Source organism: Cydia fagiglandana, chromosome 4 (genome assembly GCF_963556715.1).
Source record: "Cydia fagiglandana chromosome 4, ilCydFagi1.1, whole genome shotgun sequence".
NCBI lineage: Eukaryota > Metazoa > Arthropoda > Insecta > Lepidoptera > Tortricidae > Cydia > Cydia fagiglandana.
In genome coordinates this window covers 14,427,126-14,445,549 of record NC_085935.1, presented here as the reverse complement: position 1 = coordinate 14,445,549, position 18,424 = coordinate 14,427,126, and the positions used below count along the sequence as shown (strand labels likewise).

The window sequence follows — 18,424 nt, the reverse complement described above, 5'->3', positions numbered from 1 at the left end:
TGTAGCCGGAATTTTTTATTGTTTTCCTACTGCCTTATAAAGGAGAAACAATGGATATGGTTCGACAATTATTCAACTTGTTTGTACATTATAAAATACCTACAAAATACATTACAAAATTCCATAGGTATGTTAGTATATGCGAAGTTTGTGTATCCTGGTTATTATCATAGAAATAGTTTCCTAATAGGTAAACCATAAGGAAGAAGCAATTGATGAACATAAATGTGACTCTAACTAATACAAGCAACATTTTAATTATTCAGTTGTTATGTTATAATTACATATAAATTATGAGGAAACGCCACAAGTTAACAATTTTTCAGCCGTATTTTCGTTAAATTCAAGTTTAGAACGTAAAATAGGTACATACCTAAGTTAAATCTAGATCACATTTGAAAATTAGCCAAATTAAGTGTCAGTAAATACGTCTGCTAAAAAACTCTCATCGAGCTGAAAGCTTAGTCATAAAAACATTTTAATTAGTAAAGTAATTAACCGATAACGGTGCCGTGGTCTATGGCTCATAAATAAACATGTGACTGCAGCTTACTGGACAGTGAACATATTTTTAATCTTTTACCTAACTTAAAAACACGAATGGGGTCAGCACCGAAACCTTATGCAAAGAGTTTGAACATTATAGTTCGTTTTTAGGGTTCCGTACCCAAAGGGTAAAACGGGACCCTATTACTAAGACTTCGCTGTCCGTCCGTCCGTCTGTCTGTCACCAGGCTGGATACAGCCTGGTGACAGACAAAATTTCAACTGTCTAGCTATCACGGTTACGGTTACGGAACCGTGATAGCTAGACAGTTGAAATTTTCACAGATGATGTATTTCTGTTGCCGCTATAACAACAAATACTAAAAACAGAATAAAATAAAGATTTAAGTGGGGCTCCCATACAGCAAACGTGATTTTTGACCAAAGTTAATATAAGCAACGTCGGGCGTGGTCAGTACTTGGATGGGTGACCGTTTTCTTTTTGCATTTTTTTCCGTTCTTTTTTTTGCTTTATGGTACGGAACCCTTCGTGCGCGAGTCCGACTCGCACTTGCCCGGTTTTTTAGCATTAGAAGGAAGGTAAGCGATCTTGACATGTCTTTTTATTAATTAAAAATCACCATTGAAAAATGAGTCACAGCAAATATCTTAGAGTTATGAATCATATACGATCTCTTACATTATTTAGCTTTCATAAGTAATATAAACTATTTTTTAAAGCGTTTATCAATGTTTTTTTAATAAAAAGACACGTCAAGATTGTTTACCTTCTTTCTAATGCTAAAAAAACGAACGATAGGTGACGTCCCACCGGTAAAGGTACCTTATGGCGGCTAACGCTTACCTCGCATGACTCCGCAATGGTATTGGAGCGGCGTTAATAATAGCGTAAGCGCCAACCGCCATAAGGTACCTTTACCGGTGGGACGTCTCATAGAGTAGGTATTGTTGAATATCGACTTTTGGCAAGTTTTGCCAGTTTTCACTACTGCCCGTAAGTCGTAAACTAAAATCGACTAAGGGACCTTTTACTAAATTTTTATACAATTTATTAAAGAATAGGAACAACTTCGTATTTTAAACGGACATCTTCAACGTGTTCACCAAAAACTAGTTCCTAGTGCGCATACTAGATGGCGCCACCGGTATCAGCGGCGTGACTAACGCCGCTGTTTAGTCACAATGTGATCAATGAAGTCATCAACAAAGTACGTTACTATCCATATCCATACCTTGATATAGCAACGCATGAATAGTGTAAAATTTTACGTAGAGCTATGTGATAAAAAGTATAAAAACAGATGCATAATACTCGTATGTACCTACTTGTAAAACAGACTAGATTAAAGTATTAAGATGTTTAGAGACTTCGCGAATTGTAGAGTTTTTTTAACGATACTTACCGTTACAAACGCATTAAATTTTTATATTGTAATCTATACGTAGGTACGTTTGAGTCGACCAAAAATGCAAGTCTAACAGGAAAACAGCTAGTTATAAGAACATGGTATACCTATACCTATATCAAGTTCCATGTATTATTCGTTACATGTTGAATATTCTTTAATAAATACGCATTGTTGAATTAATCATTACTTACCTGTAAATTAAAACACTTCAATCTAACCGTCGATACACGTCGCGCCTCTTACTTCCGATATTATTCCATTGAAATAGATCGACTCATCCAAACCACACCACAATAAGGCGCTAACAATCGCGAGGACCTAAAAAGTTCAGCAGCACAATAGCGAATAGCATACAATAGCGATTCTATTACCTGCGGCATCAATAATTATTATGTGCATAATCGTATGGCATAGCGCGGTGCAGTGAATCACAGCCGTTGCCTGTGAAGAACCTGCATTCTATCGCTTGCCAAGTGTTCGGATGAGTATAACCAGTGTTAACTATGACCATGAGATATGTTACACAATCAGGCGCAATCAGGGATCTCACTTTGACAGATTGACAGTCGAACACTCGGAAAAGCAATGGGAATAGAAATCTAGGCGTGACTCACTTAAGGGTGGATGCGGATAGGGGCATGCTAATATTCACTAAAGATCGGTTTTCCTAGGATAGCGGTGCCGTTATAGCAGCCGTCGTCGTTATAGATGTCGTAGTATTTGTATCGAGACGGTCGCAATATGACGGCACCGCTATCCTAGGAAACCAGAGCATAACTTCATGATTAATAAATAACAGATAGTCATAACAACGCTTTATCTCTCAGTTCCAACACTTCCAACGCGACCTTTGTGCGTCATTGTCATCAGTCATCTAACCGTCGGCCGGATTCGCGATAAGCCGGAGCTCGGATTGAACGCAAATATTGGAACGTTAGAAAGTATCTATCTGGAGTCCCAGTAAATAACGAGCCGGTAGAACCGGTCGGTCCAAAGACGGCAACCGGTCAGGCCACGGGGCCAAGAGCGAGTCGCCACCCGTCAGTGCTACGCCCTACATACGGTCTGCCTACTTCATATCGTGTCGTATTTATGCACTGGACATATTTAAAACTCTGCATTTTAACCATTTATTTAGTGTAGAGATCCTCTTTCTACGATATTTATAGGTACGTGAAACAACCGTGAAACAGCGACTAGGCATTGTCACAATCACAAAGCCAAACTTATGCTTTTAGCAAGTCACCATTTCCTTTTCTAGTTTACCGTAAATAGAATTTGACCAAGAAAAGTCTGCAGCGATTTTGGTAGCCCACGCAGTGCAAGTCTTATTTATACGTCATACTTTCGTAGAAGATTGACGTTTAAAATAAGTAAAATAACACTTGAATTGCGTGGGCTATCAAAATCTCTGCAAACTTTTCTTGGTCTAACTCTAGTTTCAAAACCACCTGACTCGTGGCAGTAACAAATTGAAACCCATTAAAATTTGAAAAAAAAAGGAATTGACAACATTTTTCGTCGCCTCAAATTGAACTCTCATATTTTCGGCTGCAACGAAAATTCTTCGGAACGTTGCCAGTTAAAGATCTATTTTTAGAAAGTGTTTTTCCTAAGGATTTCGAAATTTGTAACTCTTCGCTGGTTATTTTTAATTTGCCACTAGTTGTTTACGATAATGATATGTCTTTTCGCTTATACCATAGACAATTGGTTAATACGCTTACACTTAGTCAAGTCAGATATTTCAAAGAAATTGCGGACGAGTTACAGCATGGCTATCGAAAAGTCGATGATAACGTAATCTGCTATCATCGTATCGGTATAGATAACAGGTTGTAATCGAATACTTTATCTTAATCATTGTTATCTTGACTGGTTACATTTTTGTCGAATAAAGGAGTGGTGTGCTGTGCACATTTTGGGTTTATAGGTGTACTTACAATCTATTATAAGTAAGTACATAATTTAATGCCCTTCACTTGTTTACTAGCCGGATTACACAATAATTTTCCACCGTGTATTGTATGTTATCTATTCATACTCATTACCCATACCAAATTAAAAGCAAAGTAAAGTAGCGTAATTAACAACCAATAGTGGATTTTTATCTACCTATATGCTTATAACATCGTCTGTATTCCGTATCTTCAATTATGTAACAAATAAGCAACATAAAAAGGTTAAAACTAGGGCCGGTCGATATTTTGTGCATATTTATTTATTTTGTTTAAGTAACGGTGTAGCACATGCGACACCAATACGCAGCGAAATGCTGACTCAGCGAGCAAGATGTCGGCAGACGATTACCACAATTTTACTTCGGCTATTCGCCTCACTAGACCAGTATAAGTGTGAACCCATGTTACGCATAATCACTACCAATCTCGAGGTCAATACATACTGGGGACGACTGCACTCGAGGGTTTTGGGAATTTGAAAGAGGTGGCTGCTTGGAGACTGACATTTTTATATTGTCCCTTGTAGCATTGTCATTCGCCTCTGTTCATTGTAATCGAGCCCACGGCTTGCATGCAAATGGCGATACATCCGTCTTCGCCCGAATCTATGTACCAACCTACATCCGGTAGGTACGAGTAGTAGGTATGGATGACATCAGACACTCGCATACTTCCATCTCTTCCAACACTATAATTTAATTGTTTTTACTTACACAGGTAGGTAGTTATTTATTTTTGGAAAACTGTTTTTAGGTACATATATCAAATATTATAGTCATTACGAATGTAGACTATACCCTAATAATACCTACGTACCAACTAACTATAATTATAATTAATAAATTATTAAATGGGGAAAACTGCTTGCGGTCACGTTGGTATGTATATGAACGTCATATTCCAATAAAAAGTTTTAATGAAGTAGGTAGTAGGTAGGTACATATATTATGTATAATCTACATACTTGTTAAAATTTATATACGTAGATACTTGATAAAAACTGTGTTTAATCACGCAAACGTAACTCGTATGCGCTAGCTTGGTATTAGGTATATTCTGTTCAATGTAATTTACGACATATTACGATGATATTAAATTTCTTTTTGCGCCGCGTTTAAAATCTTCGAGACGAATGACCTTAAAAAACATAAGATTCCTTTTATAGTATGAATGCGTCGACATAACCATCCGCGGTCCGTACCATATGGCAGCACGAAGTACACTTGTGTACAACAGTTTTTATTTAAACGCAAACAAGCTCACAGCACACAAGAAATAATAGTACTACCGTACAGAAAGGACACTTCCTACAAACCCGAAATTTCTAAGGTCGAATCATGCTATCCCTTTCTAATATATGGCACTATCCCTTTCGGCAATTTAGGGTTGTCAAAATTCAAGTGATTATCTTATCTGTGGTCGTGCACGCAAAAGGAAGTCAAGTGGTGCCAACCCTAATAATTGCTCGGAGCAATGCTGAGCCGAAACGGAGCCGAGTTCGACCGAATCCAGGAGTGTCTCCCCACTGCTCACAGTACCTATGCATTCATACAGTAATATTATATTTATCCATCCACTACTATTTTATAAATGCAAAAGAGAATTATCTATCTCTCTGTTGCCGTATTCTATCATTTTTGGTAGGTAACTATAGATTAATAGTTAAAGTCAATGTTAACTTTGTTATATGTACAGACAGAATGTACCTACGTACATGTTCTATCGTTTTAAATAACCTAGTTGTTAGTACGTGCATTTTGATGTATATACTTACTATAGGTACTTATATGTAGTACCTATACCTACAACGGCTACAACTATCTACCTGTAACGTGACTTTGGTGGCGTGACATCTATTCAAACAGACGTATTGAACACCTGCTCCGTTATCTTGATCTCCGCTGGTCCTTTATGCATTTTGAGTTTTAACGTCTTTTTGTGACACATTTAGAGCCTGTCGATGCGTTTCCATTACATTAGGAATCTCATAAGATTCCCTAATGACACTGCTGACACCAACATTTGTTAACATTTCTAATAACAATCAATTGAAACGAGCTGATACCGATTCTCTGCGAAAAATTTAATGATACGCAGTTACAACATCATTCCAACTTTTGTTAATTTAACTTAACACATTATGGAAATGATTAATTGGAACATCTACAGCGAAGTTGCATGCGACGATACAGTGCCTAGCCGTGGTATCCTTTGGTACCACACGCGTGAGTACGGCCTCGTAGTAATCCAATATGGTCTGTGCTGCACTCCGGTCTGATTGGCTCTTTGGCTAACTTGTTACCTACTAGATAGTATCATGCTCGTATTCTGAGAAAACAGCTCCCGGTGTCACTAAACGCATAACTATGTATTAATTCTGCCTCATCACACATTAAATACAAACACGTTGGCAATATCTATTGGTTTATAATCAATAATGATACCCTGAAAACCAAAATTCACAAATTGCGGGATTCTTTCTCTTTTACTCCAATGAAGGCGTAATAAGAGTGACAGAGAAGGATGCCCGCAACTTGCGAACTTAGATTTCTGCGGTTATAGCCCAGTACGGATATGATGGTCGTTCTTGTCGATGAGGTGACAGCGTGATAAAACGGTATCCATCACAAAGATATTTTGTCACGTGGATAAAGCCATCCATAATTAATACGCTTTCGACTCGTTCATTTGTTTGCCGTATTTTTGGGTTATGAATTTGAAATGCAATCTGCTTCGCCTATCAATGTTACGGCTGTTACGTGTGATGGAGCAGAAAGTATTGCCAGTACGTACAGTCAGCAGCAGAAGTTGCTAAGCGGGCGAGGCGTTCAAAATTACCTTGACACGCTCTTATTCTCTTAACAATAAAGTCGCGTCAAGATAATTATGAACACCTCGCCCGCTTAGCAACTTCTGCTGCTGACTCTACCTACTTTATCACGCGAGATCAATATAATTAGGTAACGTTCATGTACCTACTAAATCCGTTGCTTGCCAATAATCGATTTGTTTATGTGTTATCGGCATATCACGAGGTTAGTTTGTGAAACCGGACCCTAATATAAGGTCGATTGATAGGTACTTTGTACTTATTCATTTAATAAAATTATTATCAGTGTACTTGTTTAATTAACCCAGCAGAGACCAGTAAACAGGAAAATATTACTTTACCATATCCCACATATACATATTACCTATAGACAACATATAAATATTTTAATATCTGGGAGACTGAGCTTTTGCTCGGAAATCATTAAAAAAATCAAAAAATCTCGTTTTCCCAGAGATAAGACCTAGCTAGATCCATTTTTCGGCCCTGCAAACCCCTATTAACCAAATTTCATCGAAATCGTTAGAGCTTTACCGAGATCCCCGAAATATACCTATAAGTACAAGATAAATAAATAAACAAGAATCGCTCGTTTAAAGGTACCTATTAGATAGATAGATAGATTTGTCATGAACGGACAACTACTGGGAAAATCTAAATTTCTCTCTCTCTCTCTCTTGCATTGTTCTAGACACAGTGGCCACGGTAGATAAATTCATTTGCAGTGCCTATAGCTAGTCCTACAACATATCGTTGTAAATAGGTCTCCTTAGCAACTTAGCATATTTTTAGAACCAGATAAATTTAACATGTACTCCTTTTGGTACACGCCAAAACCATATACGCCCCTTACAAAATGTCACACTTGCAAATTGCGTCAATTCTAATTATAGCTACGCAACATTTACGATTTATATACAATTATTTTATGACTACAATTATATCGTTCTTTGAGTTAACAATAACTTAATGATGTACATATTTGCATCCCGCCTGTCCGTGTAACGTTCAATGAACTGGGGAAGCTGCAATTATAATTCATACGAAGATATTTATTTTCCTGCTTATTTAAAATTTATTTAATTAAGCATGATTCGAGAAAGTTTAGTAAGGCTATAGACCAAGAAATGTTAAGGATACCTAACGACGAAACTACTTTGGCACCATGATTATTAATATTATCCTCATTCTTGACTACTTATGTTGACGTAGCAACCATTTGCTTTATAAGTAACGCGATTTATTAAACAACATTACTTGCAAGTTTAAAAAAATTTACTCTAAAATTACCGTATCAGTTTGATAGGTACTCAAACCAATAGGCTGAGCCATCAATAATGGATGTTAACGGACGACTTTTTAACTTTAAACACAAGGTATGATGGGTACGCTTAGCATGGCTCATATGTTAATATGCCTATGGCGCGACGGTTGGTATCGGGATTTGAGGCCGGCCGAGTCAACGCCACTGCCAAGGTCGGCGCGTCCGCCTCCACGTCAACCTCAAACAATTCGCGAGATTCGGTTCGATGCAATCGGTTTAACCTGTACGACAACTATTGCTACTCGATAACGCGGGGCAACATGGCGGCCAGCATGGGCATGGGGGCAATATGGACTTGATTGGTTTACGCTTTACATAGGTACAGATAACGACACGAAATTGAGATATTACATTTTTTTGTTATGAGATTCTAGGTTGACAGCGCAAATTGTAGGAAAGGCCTTAAAAAACTCAGTTGCATATTATTTTTCTTATGATAGATCCTTGAGAGTAGGGCCTAGTTAGGAAGAAGTAGAGCAGGCATGAGTAGAAACTGCGAATGGACCGCGGCCTGGGGGCCGATTTTTGAAATTCGACCACTGGATTTCGTGTATTTTGTTAAATGATATCTCCACTACTAGGCGTTTAAATTCTACTAATAGAATTGAAATCGAGTGGTCAATACCACTAGATTCCAAAATTCGATCGCTCGTATTTCAAAAATTAGCATTTCGCCGTTTTCCACCGATTTTCGAATGACGAAATCGAGTGATCGAAATTCAAAAATCGGCCCCCTGCGGGGCTACCACGAATTACATTCGACGTGTTGCCTCTCTGTCGCACTTGTAAATTCGTACGTAAGTGTGACAGGGTGACAACACGTCGAAAGTGGATCGCGGTAGACCCTCTGGGCTCGACGGGCGGCACCGTCGGGTGAACGCTCGCTCAGAACCGGTCGGACGGCACCGCGGCAAAAAGGATCCTCCCGGGAACATGCCTATCTCCAATGCTATTCCCGCTCTATCGGCGACCAGATATTTCCGGCTCTACTTTAGATCTCATTTAAAGCCCAACTCGGTTATACTGCCGATGTATTAAAACAGGAAGGCAGGAAATCACTGATAATAATATCATATTGTATTATGTTGGGCCTGGCAACGATGTGGGAGGAAAAAACTTGGTTTTTACCGATAAAAGTGCCGTTCTGGGTTTATATGCATTACGAATTTGTTTTATAAAATGATTAAATATTTTTGTCACTTATCAATTCCATGAAAGCTTACGTGTCCCTTTACAAGTAAAACATACATGACAAAATGTGGCTTTCCATCAGACAGAGTAGGGTCCTTATGCTTCATCTGCAATAAGGGCCTTAGTATTTATTAGAAATTTTATATTAAATGCAGATGGTAACGTCCTTACTGCTCTTGAAGCAAAAGGGTTTCTGTGATGTGATGTGGAAAGCCACAAATTATTAAATAATTCATATTTCAGCATATTTCACAGCAACACTGAAACAGAAAAGGCCTTTAGAGATCATATAACAAAAAAAGACATATAATGTTAAAATTTCTCGAGATCATTTTATGGCGTTCGGGTACACTCTTGTGATACGATATTAATTTACTTAGCTCTGTTTGTACATCGGCTCGACCAACGGAGTAATTAATTAATAACGACTTGATGAGTTTACAGACTCATTTCATTGTGTTGACTGATTGATTCCAACGAAGTGTTTATTTTGGAACTTTCATGACAGTAATTTCTGAGAGCTATTTATTAAATAAAAGGGGGAAAAGGCGTTATAAAATAAAATCCAAATATTTATCTGACAGTAAACTAATTAAATAAACTATTATGCATATATATGTATAATTATTTATAATACTCAATCGATTTACATGACATTTATATCGATTCAAGCTGTTTTATATCTAATTGATTCATAACCACGCATTAACCTTTCACGTTTTAGTCCGTTATGTCTAAATAGGTTTTGTGTTAGATTGTATAAAGATGTACCAACCTAGCTCCTTGTTATGATCTCAGGGACTTGTTTACATTACTCGTTGAATATTGATTTGGAATCCAGTCTAGAAATACTGTATCAGTTTTATTTTTCACAGGGAACAATGGAAAGGAGAAGGAAAACGCCCGAAGCAAGGAGGCCACGTCACCGGCGGCCCGCTCCGCTAATGGTAAGTTCTAAGGGCATTTTTTAAACTCATTTATAACTTATAACCTAACATTCTAACAACTATTAATAGCAATATGGTCCTTTTGGTCACTTGAGTTGAGGGAAAAGTGCGTATATCATCAGTAAATGGTTTTTTTTGCAAGTATTTCAAAATGGTAGTATGAATATTCAGTAGGAAACTAAGTATGTCATTGTTTTGATGTCCGATGTCATGAGCAGACAAATCATAATTTGGTAATAACTTCTGCCTCTCATTGACCATCGAGCTGCGACGTTGCTATGACGACAATCGCGTGTTGGAGCTTGAATGAGTGCTTATTAATCGTGCTTTCGAGGGCCTTAGGCGGGGCGCGGGAAGCAGGGGTTCCACGCGCCGCGTCCCTAGGGCTCCGGGCCCGCGCAGCCGCAGCCGCCACCCTCGCTCCCGACTCGCCCCCTCGACCCCCGCGCCGACCCCCTCTCTGCAGGGGCGACGACGACTCGCACTCCCCATCCCTCGCACATTTTTGCGGAAATTGGATCCCTGAAGATCTTTCGTTCCTAATAATACCTATTCATCGTACCGTAACGCGTTCCTAGTATTGACGCATTAAGAGTCATAAAAACACTGATAAGATAAATTTCCTCGACACTATTATCATCAGTTTGTCATCAGTATTGCATATCTATATCTTAATAAGCACTTAATTTCATTATATAGAGTGCTTTAGGTACAGTTTCTCCCAGCATTAAAGTTTTAAAATTAGGCACTGATAGATAAACCGTAACCGTGAGTAAATAAACCATATCATTATTTCCCCGAACGACTTATGATAATTATGATAATGCTTGCCCTTTTGTTATCATTAGATAGTCATAATAATGATGTAAGTATCCATCATTATTTTTTGTAAACACCTATTCATTTTACTCAGTAAAGCAACCATAATTCAATAAATATGTAACTTTAGGTACTGCAAACCTGCAATTAGATATTACTCAAAAAAGGGCAAAATAATCTCGGACGCGATCTTATTTGTAGAGCCTTTCTTGCGGCCTTTCGAAGAGTAACATATCAGGTATTGCAGGTGACTGTACATACTATTTTTATTGGAGTTTAGCGACCGCCACAAGACTGGTGGAATATGTTAAATTATTTCGTTTCATTACAATATTGACTCACTGAACGGTAATTCATAATAACTCAAGTTACACTCACCATAGAAGCTAAAAAGAAAATGCCCAGTAATGCATGTGCGCGGAGGGTAAAATACTGAAAAATATAATAATAATGGAAACTGAGAAAAACGGTTGCAGTAAACATTAGCTAGGTCGTAATATAATATAATAACATTTATCCACATTAGCTCCCCTCCCGGGCCCGGGCCCGGCGAATCCCGCCAGCACGGGGGAAGCTATTGATTGACGCCATCTTCTCGCGAGGACCACAAAGCATCCACTCGTACGAAGCAAACGGAAGTTTTAGAGCCTATGTTGCTATTCAGACTTGTTCCTATTCTATCATATTTTTGACCTGTGATATATGTAATCAATAATCAAAGGGCTATCAATTACTACATATCGATACCAATAACGTTGCCGCTATCATCGTATCGATTGGTCAATTTAGACAAATTATACCGCCTATTCAGTCGCTCCGGATTACAACTTGCAGCAGACCTAAAGTTTATCCAAGAAAATCTGCAGCGATTTTGATAGCCCACGCAGTGCAAGTGTTATTTTAAACGTCAAACTTCTATGAAATTATGACGTATTGAATAACACTTGCACTGCGTGCACTCTAGTCAATAACGTAAATCAGATACTCATAAGGAGATGCCGCATTTCTTACACAATAGTAAAGATTTTGACACCGCGCTACAAATTTCTTGGTTCCGTATATGCCAATGCCAATGTATATGGACCCGGGTATGTCCTTAAACTACGTCCAAGACCACCGCACCGGTGGACGGGCAGCAGCGTCCCTCAAATTCAATTTCGGTGTACTCGACTTAACTGCGATCGCCAACCCGCCTGCCAAGCGTGGCGATTATGGCATTCACCCCCCATAAGGGGGAGGCCTATGTTCAGCAGTGGACGTCTTATGGCTGAGATGATGATGATGATATGCCAATACTGGTTTTGGGGCAATGCTTGTTTTTACATGGTTTTTACTGTCCAAGACAGTGTTTAAATGCACTAGTTATGGTTATAATAACGTCCATAACGACACGCTACCTAAGTCTAAACAATTAACTCGCATAACGATAGTTTACATAACGACTCACATAACCGCGTCGTGCTCTACACATAACAATAATTATTATTATTAGGTATTCGAATCCTAGCTAGCTGATAATAGAAAATCCTAAGATTGTCAACATGACACTATCTTCTTCTTCTTCCCAAACAATGATACACATGCTGTCCTGCCCAGCGAACCCGCACACATGTTCCGTGCAAGATCTACGGGACGCAACAGACAGGGCATTAAGCGTCGCTACCTTCTGGTCCCGCTTAATATGAACGAAACCATCGACACGAGAAGAAGAAGAAGAAGTATTAATTATCCTACTATGTTATCTCTGTATTAAATGGTTACGTCTTTTAATAATTCAAATAGGTAGCCCTTCAACCCTTCGTCTTCCCGAGTATACTTACTTATGACAGGTTGGTTAATAACTTCAAGCCCAGTTTTTGAGATATGTACGTCCTCCTTTTAAAGCCATTAAACTTAGGCATATAGTATTATGTTTAACCGATATCTTATTATAACTTTTCGTATTATGTTTAACCGATATATTATTATAACATTTAGTATTACGTTTAACCCATGTTTAACCGATATAATATTATAACTTTGGTACCTACCCCACCTAAATTTATTTTTAACGATGCCGACGCTGGCGTTTATCTATCGCAGTGATGTCATCACCAGTCCCTCCGGGCAAGAGGCCACTCACCACTTGGTGAAAACAACTTGTTAATTGGTTTGTGTCTTGTCCAGTCCATTACTAACGCTTATCGGGAATGCGACGAGGATGAGCCAAGTGTGGTGGCATTCGTTAATTGATGTTCTGGCGAGCTTTTATTTTATCAGTAACTGGTGGCCGAGCAACAATGTATGTAGTTACTTAGCAATACTTTTTCTGTTTCCCGTGCATTACCATCTGCGATAAACAACAAACCAGTTAGTCGTACATTTCATTTCTACCGAGAATAGGCGTGTTGAATTTTCTAGTATTTAAAGAGAAAGGTAACCATTTCTAATTCATTTTACAATTCCAGTTTATTAATGGAGACGAACCGAAGCAGGCTAATTTCTAATTTAAACAAATTACCTAAGAGCTGAATGCATTCGATAGGCCAAAACAGCATTCCACGCTTTCCAGTTGACGTGGTCGCTGGTCGGAACTTCCGACTCGGAAGTACGGTTCCACCAGCGGTGGTTTTTGTTTCATATTTAAGAAGCCGGCCTTGCAGATCGGCCGTACCTGTGTGTCATCAAAATCACATATTATTGCTACTTTAGTTTGATCTTCTACATAGATGTGTTAATTACTCGAACAATAATTATCGACGACCGGTCTGGCCTAGTGGGTAGTGACCCTGCCTATGAAGCCTGCCGGTGGTCCCGGGTTCGAATCCTGGTAAGGGCATTTATTTGTATGATGAATTGATGATACAGATATTTGTTCCTGAGTCATGGTTGTTTTCTATGTATTTAAGTATTTATATATTATATATATCGTTGTCTGAGTACCCACAACACTAGCCTTCTTGAGCTTACCGTGGGACTTAGTCAATTTGTGTAAAAAATGTCTTATAATATTTATTTATTTAATAAACGCTATACATAACATAAGTACCTACCTACATTCAAATCACATCGATGTTGGCTTTCTAAATAATAGTTCGCAACAAAAATGTTGTATTTGATTAATTTGACTAATAAAGTGATAAATGCGTGTTTGTGCCTTTGTTTCCGTTCTGATTTCATATTTATTCGTAGATTTGGCTACGGAACTCGAGCGACGTGTTTATCATCATCATATCAGCCCTTTATCGCCCACTGCTGAGCATAGGCCTCTCTTCTAGTACGCCACTTGTCCCGGTCCTGAGCTAATCTCATCCAGCAGTGACCCGCAATTTTCCGGATGTCGTCCACCCAACGAGCCAACGGACGCCAGGCGCTTCTTTCATTTGAAAGCGGCCACCATTCTGTTAACATTTTAGTCCACCTGCCATCACTCTGCCTAGCAACATGTCCTGCCCAATTCCATTTTAGTTTGGTAATGACGAAACCCACGTCATGCACCTTGGTGCGGCGACGGATCTCGACATTCCTTACTCGATCTTGAAGCTTGATACCGAGCATGGCGCGCTCCATTGCTCTTTGTGCTACGCGGATTTTATGCACATCCCCCTTAGTGAGCGTCCATGTCTCGGCACCATAGGTCATGGTGGGCAGGACACATTGGTTAAAGATGCGAGTCTTCAGGCATTGTGGAATGTTAGCAGGTTTCAGGATGTCCGCTAATTTATTGAATGCCGCCCAACCGAGCTGGATTCTCCTGGAGATCTCCTTCTGCTGGTGTGTTTTGTCAAATGATAGAATATGTCCAAGATACAAGTATTGCTCGACCACCTCCAGTCTTTCGTTCCCAACCATAATGGTTGGAATCGATTTACTAGAGATGTTCGTCATAACCTTAGTCTTGGACATATTCATCTTAAGACCTATTTTCAAAGAAGCATGGTATAGGCTTTCAATCATGCTTTGGAGATCTTCCAGGGTCTATACTAACGTGTTTATACTAACGGGCATCAATTGGAAACGTTCCAGTATAATCTTATGTCCAGTGCCATGTGTTAGCTAAGTCTAGTTTAGTCTGTACACATTCAAACATTATGTAGATAGACTAAAATAGAGGTAGTATGTATTTTATCCGGTCGAATATTATCAAACACGAATCGTAATTGACGATGACGCCCGTATTTTCAGTCTTATTATTTCCCTAAGGAGTCATCCATTAATTACGTCACACGTTTAGGGGGTGGGAGGGGGTCAAGAAAATGTGACATGTTGTGACATGGGGGAGGGGGGAGTCACAAACATTTTGACGTCATTTTAACTTCATCACTATTCATCAGTAACCGAAAATTAATTTATATTTTTTTATTCGCTGTATATTTAAATAATAAGGTTTTGGAAGTAGGTAATTTTCGTTCCTAATGGGTTTTGTGTTAGAAAATTACTAATATTTCTTTTACCAAAAATATTTTTTTATTAAAAAAATAATGCCGAGTTAGTATTGCCGATTTCGTTGAAAACAAAATTGCCTAAAATGTGACGTCACACCAGGTGGGGAGGGATTTGCAAAATGTGGCCAAGTGTTGAAGGAGGGGGGAGGGGTCAAAAAATCTAGAAATTCGTGTGATGTAATTAATGGATGGACCCTAACCTACTCGTAATTAATGAACTACATTTCCTCGAGTAACTATTTATGGAAGACCTTCATTGGTGGGGAAATAATAGCGATTTATTACACAGGGCAACAAGATTATTATTAAACATTTTTTAAACTGCAGTTATACGAATAAGCCCACACCTACCACAAATATAACTATTTGATGTACCGATTGAAATAATATTGTGAAATAAATAAAAATAGAAAAAAAATTTGTCTAAGCCACAGCTAAATTGTAGCTATCGTAAAAATTCAACTCTCCAACAACGGCGCTTAGGTACACTGAGAGAAAAATCATCACCAGGAATTAAAAAACAGTTCTGTACTGGGGGAAAAAATGAAGTTTTAGTAATAATTATGGACGTTTCACTATTTCTGTAAAGTTTATTTATTTCTACAAACAGCTCAGTAATCCCAAATATAATTTCAACAAACAGATAATAGAAATTGCAAGAACTAAAAGAAATTGCAAAAGTCAATTTGTTCCTATTAGTTAACTCTCCTTGTCCCCGGATTAAGTTTATTTTTGTAATTCTAAGTGTATTTTTGTTGTACTTTTCTCTCAGTGTACTTTTCGTTAAGTACTGTGTATGTGTAGTTAACTACGTTAGAGATATGATATGATAAAGAAAATTAAATTTAGTTAAGGTATTTCTTTAAGTAGTCTAGCCTGCTGAATTAAGATACCACAATTAATAGACATTCCACGTCACACGCAAACTTCCATTTTAATTACACTTAGCGGTGCCAAATTATTTTATGGCCTAGGTGATTATTTTAGACCACAGTTTTAATGGTGTCACGCTGTAATACGTCAGTGATCTGACATGCCACTAATTTAGAGCTAAAGGAGTTCAGTGAACTACGTTTGTCTATGATTAATAATTCATTTGGTAATGGCGGCGGACCGTAGACAGATTTGGCGAGGCTTGCTCTTTTTACACGCTAGGTATTCGGCGTGCATGATAACGTACTTACCTCAGTAATGTTATAACTTACTTGAATTTCTTTCTTAATTGCCATTAGTAGGTACCTACTTAAATTTAAATCATATGTATAACTAAAAGACAGTAGACACACACACTACATAGGCTACAGTTTCTAATATAGGTATAGGTTTTAATTCGACTACTTATCACTCTTAAAACTGTAACAACTCAATCACATAAATATAAAAAAAATATAAATAAATCCAATCTAATGATGATTAATGAACTCAACCATTTAGCAGGATTAAAACGGTTGACAAATATAATCATATTTTACGAAATATTTGTTAGGGCTAATCCACACATTACGAATTAACATTTTCCTATTCAGTAGTCATTTTATAATAATTTTTAAGAAAAAAAAACCGACTTCTATGGGGCCCGGTGAAAAATTATGGTAGATGGTGCACTATGTAGAAAAGGAGGTAAAACCAGTACTTTCTAGTAGCATTTCGTTTCCGTAAGGGTCGTAGTTCTAGCCTAACCTAACCCACTTCTCTGATTGCAGTTCGGTTCTGTGAGGATCGTTGTTCGAACCTAATCAAACCCACTTTTCTAGTGGCATTTTGTTTCTGTAAAGCCCGCAGTGCTAACCAAACCTAACCCACTTTTGTTTGGTCTGTGAGGATCGCAGTTCAAACCTAACCTAACCTACTTAACGGCGCATGCCGTGCGGTGTACGGGGGTATGAGCGGGAGGGGTTTGGCATCATCATACTATATACTTACCTACATTTTATGGTAGGTAATCATAGCGGTTTATTTAGTTTAGGTATCATAGTGATTTTCCGGATAAAGGTCCAGGTCTCTGAGTCCGAGTCCGGGTCTGAGTCTGGGTCCGAGTCCGGGTCCGAGTCCGGGTCCGAGTCCGGGTCCGAGTCCGGGTCCGAGTCCGGGTCAGAGTCCGGGTCCGAGTCCGGGTCCGAGTCCGGGTCCAAGTCCGAGTCCGAGTCCAGGTCCGGTTCCGATCCGGGTACAAGTCCGGGTCCCAGTCCAAGTCAAAATCGAAATTCGAAATCACCAAACGTGTACTATGCGTCGTTGAAGAGTTCTGTTCTGATCATCATCAACAGTTCCACTTCATCAAATGCGACAGTTTTTAATGTAAATGCTTGATTTTATGATGAAAATACAGAAAATTCTATACGTATGCCTTTAAGATTTGAGGAGTTCCCTCGATTCCTTATGGATCCCATCATCAGAACTCGAGCTTGACAGAAATGTGACTTAAAAACTAAACTTGCTTAGCAAACATAATGAAGAGGACAAATCGCCAAACGTGAACTATGCGTCGTTGAAGAGTTCCGTTCTGATAATCATCAGCAGTTCCACTCCATCAAATGCGACAGTTTTGAATGAAAATGCTTGATTTTCTGATGAAAATACAAAAACCTCTGTACGCATGCCTTTAAAATTTGAGGAGTTCCCTCGATTTCTCATGGATCCCATCATCAGAACTCAAGCTTGACAAAAATGTTGCTTAAAAACTTAACTTGCTTAACAAACATAAGGAAGAGGACAAATCGCCAAAGGTGAACTATGCGTCGTTGAAGAGTTCCGTTCTGATCATCATCAGCAGTTCCACTTCATCAAATGTCACGTTTTTGAATGTATATGCTTGATTTGTTGATAAAAACACAAAAATCACCATATGTATGCCTTTAAGATTTGAGGAGTTCCGTCGATTCCTCATGGATCCCATCATCAGAACTGGATTTTGACAAAAACGGGACCAATCTGTATGCACATACGTGCAATCAAAAAAAGAATTTTTAAAATCGGTCCAGTAATAACGGAGATATGGAGTAACAAACATAA

The 18,424-nt window shown here is 38.5% G+C and overlaps 1 protein-coding gene across 1 annotated transcript in view; it reads left to right on the top strand.

The window, feature by feature from the left end:
- The window catches only part of LOC134663839 (uncharacterized), a 193,814-nt gene that overhangs the window by 163,183 nt on the left and 12,207 nt on the right, over nucleotides 1-18,424 (top strand). Inside the window, exon 15 of the mRNA XM_063520354.1 lies at nucleotides 10,098-10,169. Coding sequence (XP_063376424.1) covers nucleotides 10,098-10,169 — 72 coding nt within the window. The remainder of the gene's footprint in view (nucleotides 1-10,097; nucleotides 10,170-18,424) is intronic.